Here is a 15,564-nt window from a genome sequence, read left to right on the forward strand (position 1 = left end):
CTGTGGGGGGGGTCACGGTCGGCTGGGGGGGGGGGTCACGGTCGGCTGTGGGGCCAACAATGAGAACGAGGCCCGGAGCCCTGTGATCTGGCTTCTACGTGAAGCCGTCCCTGGGCGCACTGCTGACCCCTGAAGTGCCAGGAGCAGCTGGGGCAGGCACCTGTTACGTGGGCCATGCCGGGGGCAGAGCCCGCATGCTGGCCCGTCAGCCTGCAGCCCGCACCCAGGGCAAGAGGGGCCGCGATGCAGGAGGGCGGCAGTGATGCCCCTTCGGCAGCAGGCCCTCACGCCCACACGGTCGAGGAGCACCGGGCAGAGGGCTCCCGACAGCCGCTGAAATCGGCGTCCCCACGAAGTGCCAGGAGAGGCTGGGGCGGGCCATACGCCCCCCCCCAGCCACTGTCACACGCACACAGGCTGGGCACCGGGGCAACGCGGGGGCAGACGGGCCAGAAACACCACGGACGCTCCACACAGACATGTCTCCATCGTCCAGGAGATACCAAACGGACCAGACATCCCCACCCCTCAACACTGCCATCCAGGTCACCAAGGGCCATAGCACCTTCCCTCTTCTCCTCAAGGCCGCGCTGCCCGGTAAGATGGCGGTGGGCATCCTCCCCTCGTAAGCGGGACCCCGAGACAGGAGGAAGAGTCCCCCGGAAGCACACACGCATGCACACACACACGCCCGCGCAACACCTGGCCCCAACTCCTGCCCCGTGGCCCTGTGCTAACCGTGGAGGTTACAGGGTGCAGGCCGGCTGAGGCCTGGCCTTGGAGCCCTAAAGCTGCTGGTGCCAAAGCGAGGGGACATTCGCTTCCGTGTCTCCTAACACGTCGCCGTAACGCCAGCCCCTGTGAATGCCCGTTCAAGACCACACCTGGAGTGCCCCATCCGGTCCCCCTCCTCCACGCAGGGCAAATCCGAGGGGCAGGGCCCACCAGAGCGGGAGGCCTGGAGTGACGGCAGGCCCCGCGGCGCTGCCCCACCAGGGCTCGGAGCTTAACACACAGGCGTGCCAGGGAGCAGAAGACTCAGCAGCTGAGCTGGTGACCAGAAGCAGCAGGGTCTGCAGCTGCACACGGACACTCTGGACGCACCCCGTCCTCGAGACCCAGGATCCAGTCCCCTGGCTCGACTCGGCGTGGTGTTTTCTCCTCTCTTCCTCTTGTTTGCTTTCAGGTTTTGCTTTTGCGTGCTGCCCAGAGCAGAGACCCACAATCCAGAGCTAGCTACTGGGACCCGGGGAGGAGGGGCGGCCCTGCTCCTGCCCAAGCCTGGCCAGCCCTGTTGCCTCCCAACACCCCCACAGGAAGCTGGGGGGCCCCTCGGCTAACAGCCTCCCATGGAGTTCACCCCGTGCTCTCCTCACACCCATGCCTACGATGAAGCTGCTCCCCAGACAAGGCTGCCGGCCTCGACCAGAGCAACACAGGGGGCTGGCCATGAAAGGTGGGACCTCGCGGGCACAGCAGGACCAGGGAGCGCCCACCAAGACCCCCTGAGCCCAGGCCTCAGGAAAACGGAGGACCCCCAAAAGGGGTCCCTGATCCACACACTCTTCTTACTGAAGATCAGAGGAAAAACAAAGGAACTTCAGTTGAGGGACATGTGTCCAGCAAACAAGGTCCTGGGGCAAAGAGAAAGAGAGGGGAGTCCTGGCACCATCTGGACTCAGAAAGCTGGCTGACCACACGCTGGCCGTGCCGACGCCCACCACGCTCGAGGGAGTCCTCTCTGCGCTCTCAGGACCTCTAGCCAGGCATGCTTTCTCCAAGTCCTTCCCCGGGCACCTGATGCCATGGTGAGTACCACAAATCACAAACCGACAGGCGCAGGGCAGTGCCCGGGGAAGGCTTGCCTGCCTCTGTGCCCTCCAGGCCCCTGCACATCAAACGCCAGCCAGGCTTTGATGTGCGGCTCCTCCGGAGGGATCGGATTCCCTGTGTGGGGATCTGAGGGAAGGCCTGTAAACAAGCCAGGGGAGGGGCGGCCGCAACGGCTTCTGGACCTTCCCGGCCAATGAGCAGAGCTCTCCCTCCAAGAACAGCGCACCGGGGACGGTCCTGAGCTTCGCCCGCTGCTCCCTGCAACACAGACCTCAGCAAAGCCCCAAGGCTCTTGGAGGGAGCCGGGCCAAGGGCCTCCTGAGGACGACCCTGTGCCCCAGCCTGCTCCCACGCCCCACGCCCAGCCAGAGCCACAGGCATCACTCAAGGCCGGGCCTGGTGCGGAGCCTCCGTGGGCGCCTGCCGCCCCTCGGCAGACGTCGCCCAGCCCAGCAGGAGGATGCTAGCTCCACCTGCGGCCAGCAAACGTGCTCCTCTGGTCGGGCCAGGGGCCAGCAGGCACGCTGGGCAGGGCAGAGTTTCTGCACTCACCACAAACGTGCTGTCCCCAAAGGCATGAGACGTCCGTCCACCTGGGGCCAGCTCCCGGCAGGGCACTGGGCTTGGCGGGGGCAAGCCAGGTTTCTGGAGACCTTTCTATTTACTTCACCTATCTGGGCCTGACCAAGACGGGCCGGTCCAAACACAGGTGTTGCCAACACAAGCCTGCCACCACGTTCCCCGGGCCAGAACAAAATGGACAGAAACCAACCCAAACCAACAGAGCTGGGACTTCAGGCTCAGCTGCCACCGGGAGGCCCACCTCAGGCCAGGCCACACCCCAAGGGGCCAGGCCACACGTACCCCAACACAGAAAGGAGATTAGGACCGGACGGAGCCACAGGGTCCACTCCTCCAGGGCGGACTGAGCAGGGATGGGTTCAAGAGCGAAGTTTCCTTTCCTTCCCAAGGAAAGATGGGGGACGGTGGCCAAGAACTCTGAGCGAACACCCTCCTCGGCGGGAGCACGGCTGGTCCCCAAGCTCACAGGCAGCCCCCTCTGCAGCCCACCGTGCCCCGGGGTCACACAACCCTGAGTGAAACACGCGGACAGCCTGCCCTTCCCAGGGACATCCGAAGCCCTGTGTTTCCCACCAGTGAGGTGAACGGCGCAGACACAGAGCGCAGGCTCAGCCTGCGTGAAGCCAGGTGGGGAGCAGAGGGACCCCGGACACCAGGGACAAGCCTGGCCCGGGAGTTGCAGGCCCGAGCCCCTCTCCCTGCGGCAGAGAGCTGAAAAGTAGGGAGGACCGGCCAGTCCACACGGAGGCCAGCAGTGTCCACGGCGGCTCCCAACCCCACATACAGCATGTACGTGGCTGCAGGCCACGGGGAGGCCAGTCCCAGTGTGAGACACACCAGGTTTCAAAGCCCTCCCTCCAACAAAGAATGTAGAAATACCTCATTTTCCCGTTAATCACGTGTGCAAAGCCTAACATTTCGGACACACGGAGTCAAGTCAATCATAATCCCAAAATTAATTGCACCTGTTCTTACCGTTCTTTGATGTGGCTACCCGGAAAGTCTGAGTTACCTCCGTGGCCCGCACGTGCAGTCCAGGCGGCGTGTCCAGTGGCCACTTGGTTGATCCACAGGCTGGTGGTCAGGGCAGGGCCGCTGTGCAGAGGAGCCCCACCTGACCACCAGTGGCCCCGGGATGCTGTGCTCCCCTCCGACAGCTCCCTGCCGGCACACCCGCTGCTCTCCCACACTCACCTCTCCTGAAAGCGTCAGCCAGAAAAACCAGCTTCCCGCTCATCCCACTCTGCGGAGACTCGGAATTCCCAGAGCCGCCAGCCCCCGGCCGGCACGGGAGCCGCGGTGAGTCAGCACGTGTCGTCCCCCGGGAGGGTCTGTCGGGGGGCCACGCACGTGTCCACGTCCGCAGCATCCCTACACGGCGGGCCGCCCCCACATGGTCCCAGTGCGCATCACCAGCTAATCAGGCGCGGGCCGTGACCCGGGGCCAAAGATGCCACCTGCCCTCCCTCACGTGAATCCCGCCCTGTGGTCGGCGAACACCAGCTCCCAAGAAAAGCCGCACCGCCTTTGAGATGAAACTCAGCGCAGGGCATATCTGCTGGCCTCACACCCTTCCCTGAGAATGCACCGCCGGAGGGGACCTGGGGGCCCAGACGGGCAGCTGGCCAGCACCGGTGGCACTCAGACAGGAGCATCCGCACAGCACTGCACACAGGCGCTGGGAGGACGCTTCTAGAGAGCGCGACGCGGAGAGGATGCACGCTGCTCTGTGCACAACAAAGGACGCGGGCGCACGTTCACGGACGCCCCGCTGCCAACCAGAGAGGCTCAGCTCCTCCTAGTGCGAGGCCACTTCTCCCAAGAGCTGCCTCCACCCCGTTCGGTTCCTTAAACTCCATCGGCAGTTTCCCGGCCGGCGGTCCTGAAAGGCGCATCACCACGGGGGATGCTGATTCCTTTAGGATTTCAGTTTCCAGTGCGGCTCGTTTTGTTTTTAGTTGTACCTACAGGTGCCTCCTCTGGAGAGAGCGTCCTCACGGCAGGACGGCCGGGCTCCCTGCCTCTGGGCTACTCCTCACCAGCCAGGCCCATCTTCAAGAGCAGGGCCTGGTGTGTCCCCTCCCCCAGGCAGGACTCCCAGCCTGCACCCACGTCCCACTCCTCCCGGTGGACCCCGCCTGCCCTTTGGCGGAGTGGTCTCGGCAGCTTCCTCCGATCACGGGCAATTCCAGGCCTAGAAACGGCTTTGTTCCATCCTCCCCTCTCACTGATACTTCGACAGATAGATAATTCTAGAATAAACACTTTTCCTACAGTTTTTGCAGGCACTGCTCAGCCGCCTTCCCGGTGTTGCGGCCAGGGACCTGAGGCCCTTCTGCGGGCGGGCCTGCCGTGTTTCTGAGTGTTGGGAATGGACCCTCCAACCCCAGCTCCTGGTGCTTCACGGGGGGATCGGTCAGTCACAGCTGGGGGTCAAGTGGCCCCAAGCCCGGGGGTGTGTGCCGAAGCTCATGGGTCTGAGGCCCCGCTGTCCTGCTCACTCGCCTGTGGGAGCCACCGGGGGCGGGCGGGGGTCAGGCTCTCATATCCCCCATTGTTGGAACATCACCCCCAGTCCGGAGAGCCCTGAGGCTCACCGTCCCCAGAACACGGCCTCCAGGACCAGCAGTACAAAGCGGGAGGGGAGCTAAGGCACCCGCCTTTGTACGCCTCATCTATCACTGTCTTCCCCCTCTTGCCTCCTTGCCCAGCCATCACCCACCCCACCCACGATCCGGTGCGGCCACTGCCTGGGCTCTGCCTTGTATCTTTTTTTTTTTTATTTTTTTAAAGATTTTATTTATTTATTTGAGACAGAATGAGAGAGAGAGAGAGAGCACATGAGAGGGGGGAGGGGCAGAGGGAGAAGCAGGCTCCCCGTCGAGCAGGGAGCCCGATGCGGGACTCGATCCAGGGACTCCGGGATCATGACCTGAGCCGAAGGCAGTCGCTTAACCGACTGAGCCACCCAGGTGCCCTCTGCCTTGTATCTTTATGAAATCCTTTAGTATTGGTCTAGTTGCCTTTCAGGAGGAAGATCAACAACACACACTATCCCGTGAATCCTTCCTGTTCCTCGCTTCTGCTGCAGGGCCTTTGCACTTGCTGTCTCCTTGGCCCAGAAGGCTCCTTCCCAGATCCTGGTGCAGCTGAGACCTCCCCCGCCACCCAGAAACTGTTGCCCCGCAGCCTCCCAGGGTGCCCTCCCTTCCGCTCTGTGACATCTTCTTGTAGCTCTGTACCCCTATCAGTTCCTGTGCCCCTCTCGGTAAGCTCGGCAAGGCCAGGCCCCGGCTGCTTGCTGCAGCCCCGCTGGGCCGGAGCGGTCCAGACGAAAGAAGGACAAACAGACACAGCCACTGAGGGCAAGCACCCACGGCCCTGGCCCCTGAGCTTTGAGGAGCACCTCCTCCTCCCGGTATCCCGTCCTTCCTCCGGAAGTAGGGTAATAGCAGCCCGGCCTCACCCAGCTAACGGGAAGCCCAGGTCGGACAACACACCACTGGCAGAGTGCAGGGAGGCCACCACTGCGGCTGGCCAGCGAACAGGGGGCTGCCAAGTCCTCCTGGGAGTGCCGGGGAGGAAGGCTGGCTGCCAGGGCCCAGGCTCGGGGGGAGCGGAAGGGAGCCACCTGGTCTTGGCACAGCAGCTCCCACAACCATGTCATTAAAAGGACCAGCACATCGGGGTGTCCGGGGGGCCCAGTCGTTGGGTGTCTGCCTTTGGCTCAGGTCAGGATCCCAGGTCCTGGGATCGAGCCCCGCATCGGGCTCCCTGCTCAGCAGGAAGCCTGTTTCTCCTTCTCCGACTCCCCCTGCTTGTGTTCCCTCTCTCCTGCCTCTCTCTCTGTCAAATAAATAAATAAAATCTTGGGGGGAAAAAAAAAGCATTTAAAAAATAAATAAATAAATAAATAAATAAATAAAAGGACCAGCACATCAGAAACGGGAGGAGGAGCCCCAACAGAACAGCTCAGGTTGGGGGGAGGGCAGGAGTCTGCTTCTGGGACAGCAGGGGCCATGGGCACCGCGATCAGAGTGGGCTGTCCTATGGCGAGGCTCTGTCACCAGGAGGGCCCTACCCGGAGTCCCCTCTTCCAAACACACAAACCTCAGGGCCAGGGCTGTTCTCAGGACTGGAGACACATTCACTCACCCCATCCTCACATCGCCCTTGGGAGGCCCACACACAACCGGCCCAGGGCCACACAGTGACCACCACACCCTCCCACGGTCCCTTCCACTCCATGAGCCAAGACTTTCACAAGTGGACAAAGACGGGCGCCTGGGTGGCTCAGTTGGTTAAGCGACTGCCTTCGGCTCAGGTCATGGTCCTGGAGTCCCTGGATCGAGTCCCGCATCGGGCTCCCTGCTTGGCAGGGAGTCTGCTTCTCCCTGTGACCCTCCTCCCTCTCATGCTTTGTGTCTCTCGTTCTCTCTCTCGCAAATAAAAAAAAAAAAAAAAAAATCTTTAAAAAAAAAAAAAAAAACAACAAACAAGTGGACAAAGACTTCCATGCCAAAACGAAAGACCAAAAAGTAAAGTGCTACTGTTCTGACGCCTTCAGAAATAACATTTAAACCATCAATTACCAGATGGAAACTGATACATCAAATACCATTAAGATTTTCTTCTTAAACGTGACCCATTTTCACGATAAGGAACTTTTATACCTAAAACATTGGTCCACTGAGGAGCCCCCTGTTCCCCTCACTGCTCACTGAGCCCCCCATAATGACAGAAGCACAGCTTTGCCCTTCCAGGAGGACACAGATGGCCCCACTGTCATGAGAGAAAACCCAGTAAAAAAGATGAGCTGTGGGCAGCCAGGACCTGCTGGACAGGCACCTCCCTCATCTCAAACCAGTCCTTTCACCAGGATCACAGAGCCCAAAAGGCACGGCCTCGGGCCACGGCAAACCTCAGGGTTGTGGCTCTGGACCAGCCCCACTGACCCAGCAGCATCCTCTCCACACAGCGGGGCAGAGCCCGGAACCTGCCCACCAATGCTCACCTGGTCTGTGCAAAATGGCTGAGAAGCTCCCAGAGCGTCTGGCCCGAACAGAAAGTGTCTTGCAACCTAGAGCCATCATCCAGCTGCAGAGCGATGCGAACCTGAGGGGTGCAGGCGTAGGAAACCTAGTCAGGAAGGAAAGCAGCTGTCCCACCCCAGGCCCACGTCCGAGTCTCAGGGCACAGGTAAGAGAGCCTGCAAGGATCTTGTGGGCACATGGGAAGCTGCCCCCTGAACGCTCTGCAAACGTCTGCTTGTCGCTGTGTTGTAAGTTGCCGTACCTGGGGTTAACCTGTCGTGCAGCAATAGATCACGAGCGTGCTATGCCTCCTGAGCTTTCTTCACAAATGAGCACAAATTTGCAGCTTCGTGGTTAACAACTACGTCCGTAAGTAGGGACTTGGGTCTATAACCCAAAAGAAAAGAAATTCCTCTCTGGTCCCTCTGCAGAGTGACAGACACACTAGGGCACGCGTGCACAGAGCCTGGAGGCGAGCGTGCGTCCAACACCCACGAGCACCTCCCTCAGCCCCGCCTGTCACCGCCGAGTGCTGGGTTCTCCAGTCCTACTACGCGCCGCTCTGGCCAGACACGTGGTCAAGTGCACATCTGCACCGAATCCCAGTAACAAAGGGGGAGTGCTCTGGGTGCAGGTGCAAGAGAATCTTCCTACGACCCCCAGCAGCCCCAAGGAATCCCCAAGGGAAGTCAGGGTTCCTTCCACTTGAAAGTTTGAGAACCACAGTCGTGAGGAAAAGAGGGGTGCTGGGGCCAGTCCCCACTGCCCGAGTCCTGGTAGGCTCCGGAGAGCTAACTGACGTCCTCAGGGCCCGAGCTTCCTTGCCTCTTAACAGGGATGGAGGCTGCGTTCCCTGTGGTGTCTGCAGGACCCACAGAGACACACAGAAGTGAGCAACCAGCACCGTGGTCGTCTACACCCGTGATAACCGTGGGGTCATCCACTCAATCTCTAGAACCTAAAAGCTACTGATACGGTGGACCACCGCAGGCCGTGGTCAAAGACTCGGGCCGTGGTCCAGGCGAGGCCCGTGAGGTCCTCCTCCCAAAACTAGGCTGCACTCGACATCCCACAGACCTCTGCTGGCTCCAATCGCGATTCTATGACCAGAGTCACCAGGCTGGGCAAGTGCTGCTGACAGACCACAAGTAACCTCCCCCAGAGACAAAGTCAGAGCAAAGACTGAAGAGGCTCACTTCCAACCCACAGGTGACCCCCAGACAGCGGTGTGGGTGTGAGGACACGGCCTCGCCTGGCACACTGGCCTCGTTTACCCTCACGCTCCTCTGACCGCTGCAACAGACCTTCCCATCTGCTCAGCATGCCGAAGCATCCTGCAGCCCAGACAGCCTGAACGCAAGAGCCAGAAGCAGCAGTGTCGCTGGCTGCCCCCTGAGAGCCACCTACCATGTTCTCAGGCCCCTCGCGGCTCCGGGAGATGGGCACCATCTCCAGCTTGGCATTATTGGGCAGATTGGCAAATCTCCACTGGAGAGAGAGGTCAAGCACGTTCCTCTGAAACCTGCAAAACAAGCCACAGCTCACAGGCTGCCCTGCAGATCCTAACACAGGCCAGCTTCCATACAGCGCCCGGCACAGCCCTGCTAGGAGCAGGGGACAAGCTGAGCGATGTGCCATGTCCATGCAGCCACCTCCCCAGCCAGTGCCCCCAAGGCTGCAGGAACAGAGGTAAGCCTGCAAGCTTGCAGGGACAGAGCGGGTCCCTGTCTGTAGTGGGTCTTCCAAAGAAAAGAGAAAGTGGGCACTGACTCAGCTTTGAGCATACAGGAACAGAGCAAGAGGGAGAAACCAGAAACAGGTCACCCTCTGGGGCAGACCAAGGGGCTGCCCAGCCCCACCAGGCCTAAAGCAGCAACAGGCTCAGAAAATAAAAACACACCCGGGGCGACTGAGGGGCATGTACCTAGCTCTGCTCAGAAAGTTCTAACCTGCTTCTGACAGGTGGGGGGGGGGGGGGGAAGAGAGCACACAGCTCTGTAACAGCATGCCAGGGGACAGCCAGCACGGAGAAGAGCCCTGGGATTCTGAGTGGCAGCACGGGCGAGGCCCAAGAAAGCAGGCTCCCACGCCACGGGTTCCTCTCCGTCCCTGATTGAAAACAGCCATACCACTAAGACATGCTGCTAAGGTGAAAAGCTCCTCAGGTGGGACAGAAACCCACACCCCACCAAGGCGGGGTTCTGACCCTCTTGTTGCTTCAGACCACTCGAGAATCCGGTGAAAGCCCTCTCTCTCGAAAAATGCCCACACACAGAGACCCATGCATGCAACTCCAGGGCCGAGAGGCCGCCGGAGCCGCCCACAGTTTGCTGAGTTTTTCCCATTTCTGCAAGACCACGTCCTCTTGCCCCCAGAGCCCCACCAGGAACTTACACAACCAAATGCACAAAAACCCTCTTCAGAGACCCCTAAAAGAGACACATCCACATCCTAACCCCCAGAACCCGGGAATGTGACCTTACTTGAAAATAAGGACTTTGCAGATATAACTCAGTTAAGGATCTTGAGATGAGGTCATCCTGGATTGGGGTGTGCCCTAAATCCAATGACAAGTGTCCTTATAGGAGACAGAAAAGGAAGAGACACACAACACAGAGGGAAAAGGCCACCTGAGGAGGAGGCAGAGGCTGAGAGCAAGCCCGGGAGCCCCCAGAAGCTGGGGCAGATAAGGGAGGCTCCTCTCCTAGAGGCTTGCAGGGAGTGTGGCCCTGCCCACGCCTTGACTTTGGGTTTCTGTGAGAAAATGAACATGTTGGCTTAAGCCCCAGGCAGCGCGCTGGGGAGGGGTGCATGGACTTGGACCCTAGCAAACTCACTTCAGATCGTATTCGCTGGGGTTGAAGTCCTGTCGGCGGCATGTGTCCTCCAGAACCTAGAAGTCAGACGACAGGCCTGTGAGCCACGGTGTCTGGCCTGGTGGCTGGGTTGCCAGGCACACAGTCCATCTCTTGATGAACTAACTGGCTTTGCCAGACCAAGCTTAGTCCAGACCCCATGCTGGACTGTCCATTCCACTGATGCGCACACCTCACCTGCAACTCCTATTCACCCTGCTCTCCTCACTGGGCCTGCCTCGCCGGTCGCCCGGCCTGCGGGACTGCCCACCACCAGACCTCTTGCTACGCGCTTTGGGAATAAGGGTCAACCTCGGGCCCCAGCGCCCGCAGGGCTTCACCGTCCTCCCCACGAGCCGCCGGCACAGACGGCTCCCCGCTTCTGGGCCCCGAAAGCACACTGCTCAGTCCGCCACCGCCCCACCCCGGCGTACCCTCCCGGTACGCGCACCGGTCCCTGGACAGCGGGGCCCGAGAAGCCTCTTTAATGCAACAGCTGTCCGGACAAAGTGCAGCGAGTGACTCAGCAAATCGGTTTCCAGGCGCCAAGGCCGCACACCCAGGGGACACCGGGCCGGAGGACGCCCCGGAGCGGGGACACGGCTCGGGGCTCTGCCGCGGTCTCCGTGGGGCGGAAGGAGGTGCCGCCCCCCGACTCCCGCCAGCCCGACCCCAGCCCCGCGGGGAGCCGCGGAGCCCCGGAGCCGGGAGCCCTGCGCGGAAGGGGGCGGGCCCGCCGCGCCAGGAGGCCGCTCATTGGCCGCCGCGGGCCCCTGCCCCCTCAGGCCCCGCCCCCGCGGCCTTCCGGAGCCAACCGCAGGCGCCGGCCCGCTACCGCGCCCCCGCCGCCGCTCGCCCGGCCGCCGCCCCGGCCCGCCGCCGCCGCACCTGCAGCAGCACGGTGCTCGGCGTCACCTTCACCGTGTGGCGCCGCCCGTTCGGGGCCAGCACCGAAACCGCCGAGCCCCCACCGCCAGCCGGGGTCGCCATCTTCCGCTCACGTGACCCGCCGCCGCCAGCTCGGCGTCAAACCACTTTCTCGCTAACAGCCCGGACGCACAGCCACGCGGTGGCGGGGCGGGGCCTGGGGGCGGAGTTAGCGCTCGTTTCCGGGCCCGCCCCGACATCCGGGTCCCGCCCCCGGCTCGGGCCCCGCCCCGACGCCTTCGCTGAACGCCGGCGCGCTCGTGGCACGCGTGGTCCGGCGCGGGCACCCCAACGGGCGCTGCGTGGCTACGGGCCGCGAACTCGCGTGGCCTGGGCTCCGGGCTCCCACCGGGCCACCATGCCTCGCCGGCCTGGGCCTCGCTTGCCCTTCGGCCTCCCACCCCCCACCCCCCCGTCTCCAACGCCCGCCCACCTGCCCCCTTCCTGCCCACTTCCCCCCAGGCCCCTGTGGTCGCCTCCGCCTGCGGCCCTGGGGGCTGGTGTGAAGGTCAGGGACCGGCTCAGGGTAAAGGTCAGCCACAGGCTCCAGACCACAGAGAGTGCATTCGCTGAAAGTCAGGCCTGCGTTCTGCACGCTGGGTGCTGGACTCGCTGTAACCAGCTGCTGTACCCTGAGCCAGAACTTGTCCCCGATTCCAGCTCCCCGCAGTGGGAGTCTGTGGAAGGTCGGGGAGGAGGGGCGCGTGGAATCCTACTACCCCTCCTGTGTGGGTGCTGTCTCCCCTTCACGTCGGTGACACATCCACCACTTGCGTACCCACTGACTGAGGAACACAGACACGTGCCTGCAAATGGAGGGAAACTGAGGAAAGGGAAACGTTCAGGGTAGCTGCAGCTCCAGGGACACCCCCGCAGTCCAGCCTCAGTGAGGTCCAGGGTCCAGGCAGCAGTGACCTGAGTGTCCCACTGAGCCCTCTCACCATTGGCGAGCCCCTCCCCTGAGGCCACAGAGCATCACAGGACATTGGCGATGTCACGTGGGAGGCACTTGGGAGGTCCTGTGGCCAAGCCCCAATACCAGCCACTGCCAGGTCTTCGCTGGCTCAGAGACCAGGCCCGCTGCCCTGTCCCTTCTTTGCTATCGCCTTGTCCACTCCTGCCTGTCACACGGGTCTCAGTGTCTGCGTGTGGCTGGGCACACCGGGGCTTGGAGCACACACTCTTGGAGCATTTGTGGTCGCTGCGGGGTCAAGCTCTCCCACCCCACCCTTCTGCCCATCAGGCCCCCACAGGCGGTTCTGTGGGAGACAGGCCCCTGCACTCCAAGCTGTCCCCAGCCCAGCCTCTCGGGCATGTTGGCCTGCAGGGGTTCCCTCACAGCCTCATCTCCACAAGGACAGGCCTTTCACGCTCGCTCACTTGTTTACTGCTCTTTCCGTCTGTGGGGCCCTTCACGGTGCCGGTTCGCAGGGCACAGTAAGCAGAGCCGACCCTGGCGTGGGGCAGGTGTTTGACCGTTGCTGGTACAACAAACATACGGCTCCCCCCAACTGGGCCTTCCCCTCCCGCCGCTGATTCTCACCTATCAGAGGCAGGGCGCCCCAAACTCTGTGGGATCTGCCTTGGGGCACTGGCAGTGGGAGGTGGGGGAGTCAGGGCAGACCCACCTCTCCTTAGTGGCCTGTCTGGGCTGGACCAGGACACGGGGAGGCATCTGTGAACACAGCCCAGAGACACTGTGTGCTGGCTTGGAGCCCTGGGGTGCTGGGCCCACAGCTGGACGAGCCTCCAAAGGCAAGAAACACCCAAAAGTGGCTCCCCGTTGGACAGGGGTTGATTTCAGGCCAGAGCCAAACATTCAGGTCCTGGGTGTGCCAGCTCCCCCACAGTGGGAAGGCCCCTCACCTGCCGTCGGTGACTGCGCAATGGGGCTGAACACACACACTGGGACCGCATGTGTGCTCTCCTGAGAGGCCTGCCTTCCTGGGCTCCTCTCTGCAACTCAGCACACTTACTTAGCGCTCCATCACCTCCTGCAGGCATTTCCGGCACAGCCTGGAGCTAGCCAGATTCCAGGACCCATCACAGCAGAGGCCACCGGAGGAGACCGTGGGATCAAAGGTCATCTTTGGGAGGTTTGCAAGGCCAGGAAGGGGAGTCTTTACCCAGGTGTTTTGTTCAGCGTCTGTGTGCCGTTCGCGTTTTTCTTGCCCAATCTGATATCTCAGAGAAGAGCAGGTCTGCCCATTAATGTTCACAGCGGCTCAATTTGTGATAGCCACAATCTGGAATGAGCCCGGATGTCCTTCGACGGGTGAGTGCTTGAACACACTGTGGCACAGTCCCCCTGCGGGACACCACTCAGCAATCCAAAAGAACAAGCTGCGGGTCCAGCAACCGGGGTGGCTCCCCAGGGAAGTGTGCTGAGGCATGAAAAGCCGTTCCGCAGAGGCTGCAGGTATGTGGTAGGGCTGTGTGTATGCAGCCTTATGGAAATGGCAGCATCGTAGACATGGTGGACCAAGGAAGGGTTGCCAGATGTTGGGGCAATGGCTTGTCGGCAGGGGGGTGAAGCCGGTGCGGCTATAGGAGGGCAAAGCCAGGGACCCCCAGGGAAACGTGAAGGGGGGTACACTGTATCCACATCACTGTCCTGGTGGTGATATTGTCTATGGTTCTGCCAAATGTTATGATTGCTGAAAAGGGGGCAAAGTGCGCAAAGGCTGGCTCCATATCATTTCTTACGATTCCACATGATTCTATAATTATCTCAACAAAATTTTCAGTTAAAAAATGGCATCTGTAGGGGCTCCCGGCTGGCTCAGCCGGAGGAGTGTGCGACTCTGGATCTCAGGATCATGAGTTCGAGCACCATGTTCAGTGTAGAGATTACTTAAATAAAAACTTTAAGGGGCGCCTGGGTGGCTCAGTCAGTTAAGCGTCTGCCTTCGGCTCAGGTCGTGATCCCAGGGTCCTGGGATCGAGTCCCACATTGGGCTCCTTGCTCAGCGGAGAGTCTGCTTCTCCTTCTCCCGCTGCTGCTCCCCCTGCTTGTGCTCCCTCTCTCTCCCTCTCTGTCAAATAAACAAATAAAATCTTAAAAAAAAACGGCAGAGGGAGAGGGGGAAGCAGGCTCCCCACTGAGCAGGGAGCCCGACATGGGGCTCCATCCCAGGACCCCGGGATCATAACCTGAGCCGAAGGCAGATACTTAACCGACTGAGCCACCCAGGCACCACCCCCAGCTTGTTAAAAAAAAAAAAAAAAAACTTTAAAAAAATGACATTTAAAGAAAGCTAAACCCTTAATACAGCAAACCACCACTTTCCATCCCTTCTCTATACTTTCTTCTAGATGACCACTGTTAGCAACTTGTCACATTTGCCTTCTCTCTGTGCATTTATGTTTGCGCTTGTATTTATATTTGAAAGTCAGTTGACGATATCCTGGCCCTTCCCGTCCAAATCACCCAGCAGCACCTCCTACGAACCAGGAGCTTCTCCTACTTCACTGTAACCCAGCCCTGCACCCAACAAGCATATAATCACGGATGCAATGATATTATCTAACACACACTTCACTTTAGGATTGCCCTTGTCCCAAAATGGTCCTTTACAGCAGGCTGTCACATTGCATTTGGTCGACACATCTGTTTGTGCTCCTTTAATCCACAACAGACCCTTCGTCTTTTGTTTTGCTTGTTTTAATTTTTCATGACACTTGCATTTTGTGAGGAACCCAGACCCATTTTCTGTAGACCATTCCGTAGTCTGGATCTGCCTTCTGGGGCTAACCGTTCAGAGCAGTGAGGCAATGCAGGGGGACAGCAGATCAGGAGATCCAGGACATCGGCTTGTCCTATTAGTGGGGAGCAAATTCTGGACACTTGGTCAGGGTGGGTCTGCCAGATTTCTCCACGGTCAAGGTCCTTCATAGAGTGAATAAGCCATGTGTGGGGCAAATCTTTGAGACTCTCAGTATGTTTTTCCAATAGCCATTTACCCAGTGGCTTTAGCATCCGTTGATGGTTGTGTCTGAATCCTTTATTACATTTATGATTGCAAAGTCATGACTTTCTAATTTTATCATTTCCTTTACATGTAATAGGCTTTTTGTGTTCTTTGTTTGTTTTTTTTTTTTTTGGTTGAGTGCTTTCCCTCCTTTAAAAAAAAAAAATTCTTAGGATGCCTGGGTGGCTCAGTTGGGCATTTGCCTTCGGCTCAGGTCATGATCTCAGGGTCCTGGGATCGAGCCCCGCATCGGGCTCCCTGCTCAGTGGGGAGCCCGCTTCTCCCTCTCCCTCTGCCACTCCCCCTGCTTGTGCTCTTTCTCTCTGACAAATAAATAAATAAAATCTTTTTAAAAAATTCTTA

General features: G+C 60.0%; 1 protein-coding gene and 1 long non-coding RNA gene across 20 annotated transcripts in view; both read right to left on the minus strand.

The window, feature by feature from the left end:
* Positions 1-11,392, minus strand: part of ASPSCR1 (ASPSCR1 tether for SLC2A4, UBX domain containing) — a 26,255-nt gene extending 14,863 nt beyond the window's left edge. For 2 of the 19 annotated variants that reach the window (XR_014140329.1, XM_081804214.1), the window contains exons 1-4: positions 11,192-11,391; positions 10,286-10,341; positions 8,856-8,970; positions 7,430-7,530 (exon numbers count right to left, since the gene is read on the minus strand). Coding sequence is in view for 18 of the 19 variants with exons in the window: in XM_081804214.1 (XP_081660340.1) it covers positions 7,430-7,530; positions 8,856-8,970; positions 10,286-10,341; positions 11,192-11,293 (374 nt within the window). In the remaining variant the exon portion in view is untranslated. Of the gene's footprint in view, positions 1-7,429; positions 7,531-8,855; positions 8,971-9,931; positions 10,027-10,285; positions 10,342-10,496; positions 10,557-10,737; positions 11,036-11,191 lie in introns of those variants that run through there. The other 17 variants (XM_081804222.1, XM_081804220.1, XM_081804218.1 and 14 more) reach the window with 17 other exon arrangements.
* LOC145717255 (uncharacterized) lies at positions 24-7,423 on the minus strand. Its single transcript, XR_014140330.1, has 3 exons — positions 6,906-7,423; positions 5,399-6,672; positions 24-5,176 (listed from the first exon to the last, which is right to left on the minus strand). It is a non-coding gene; the product is annotated as an uncharacterized LOC145717255 (long non-coding RNA).
* Positions 11,393-15,564: the final 4,172 nt, after the last annotated feature.

Source organism: Leptonychotes weddellii, chromosome 15, assembly GCF_054177405.1.
Source record: "Leptonychotes weddellii isolate Sample4059 chromosome 15, ASM5417740v2, whole genome shotgun sequence".
Lineage (NCBI taxonomy): Eukaryota > Metazoa > Chordata > Mammalia > Carnivora > Phocidae > Leptonychotes > Leptonychotes weddellii.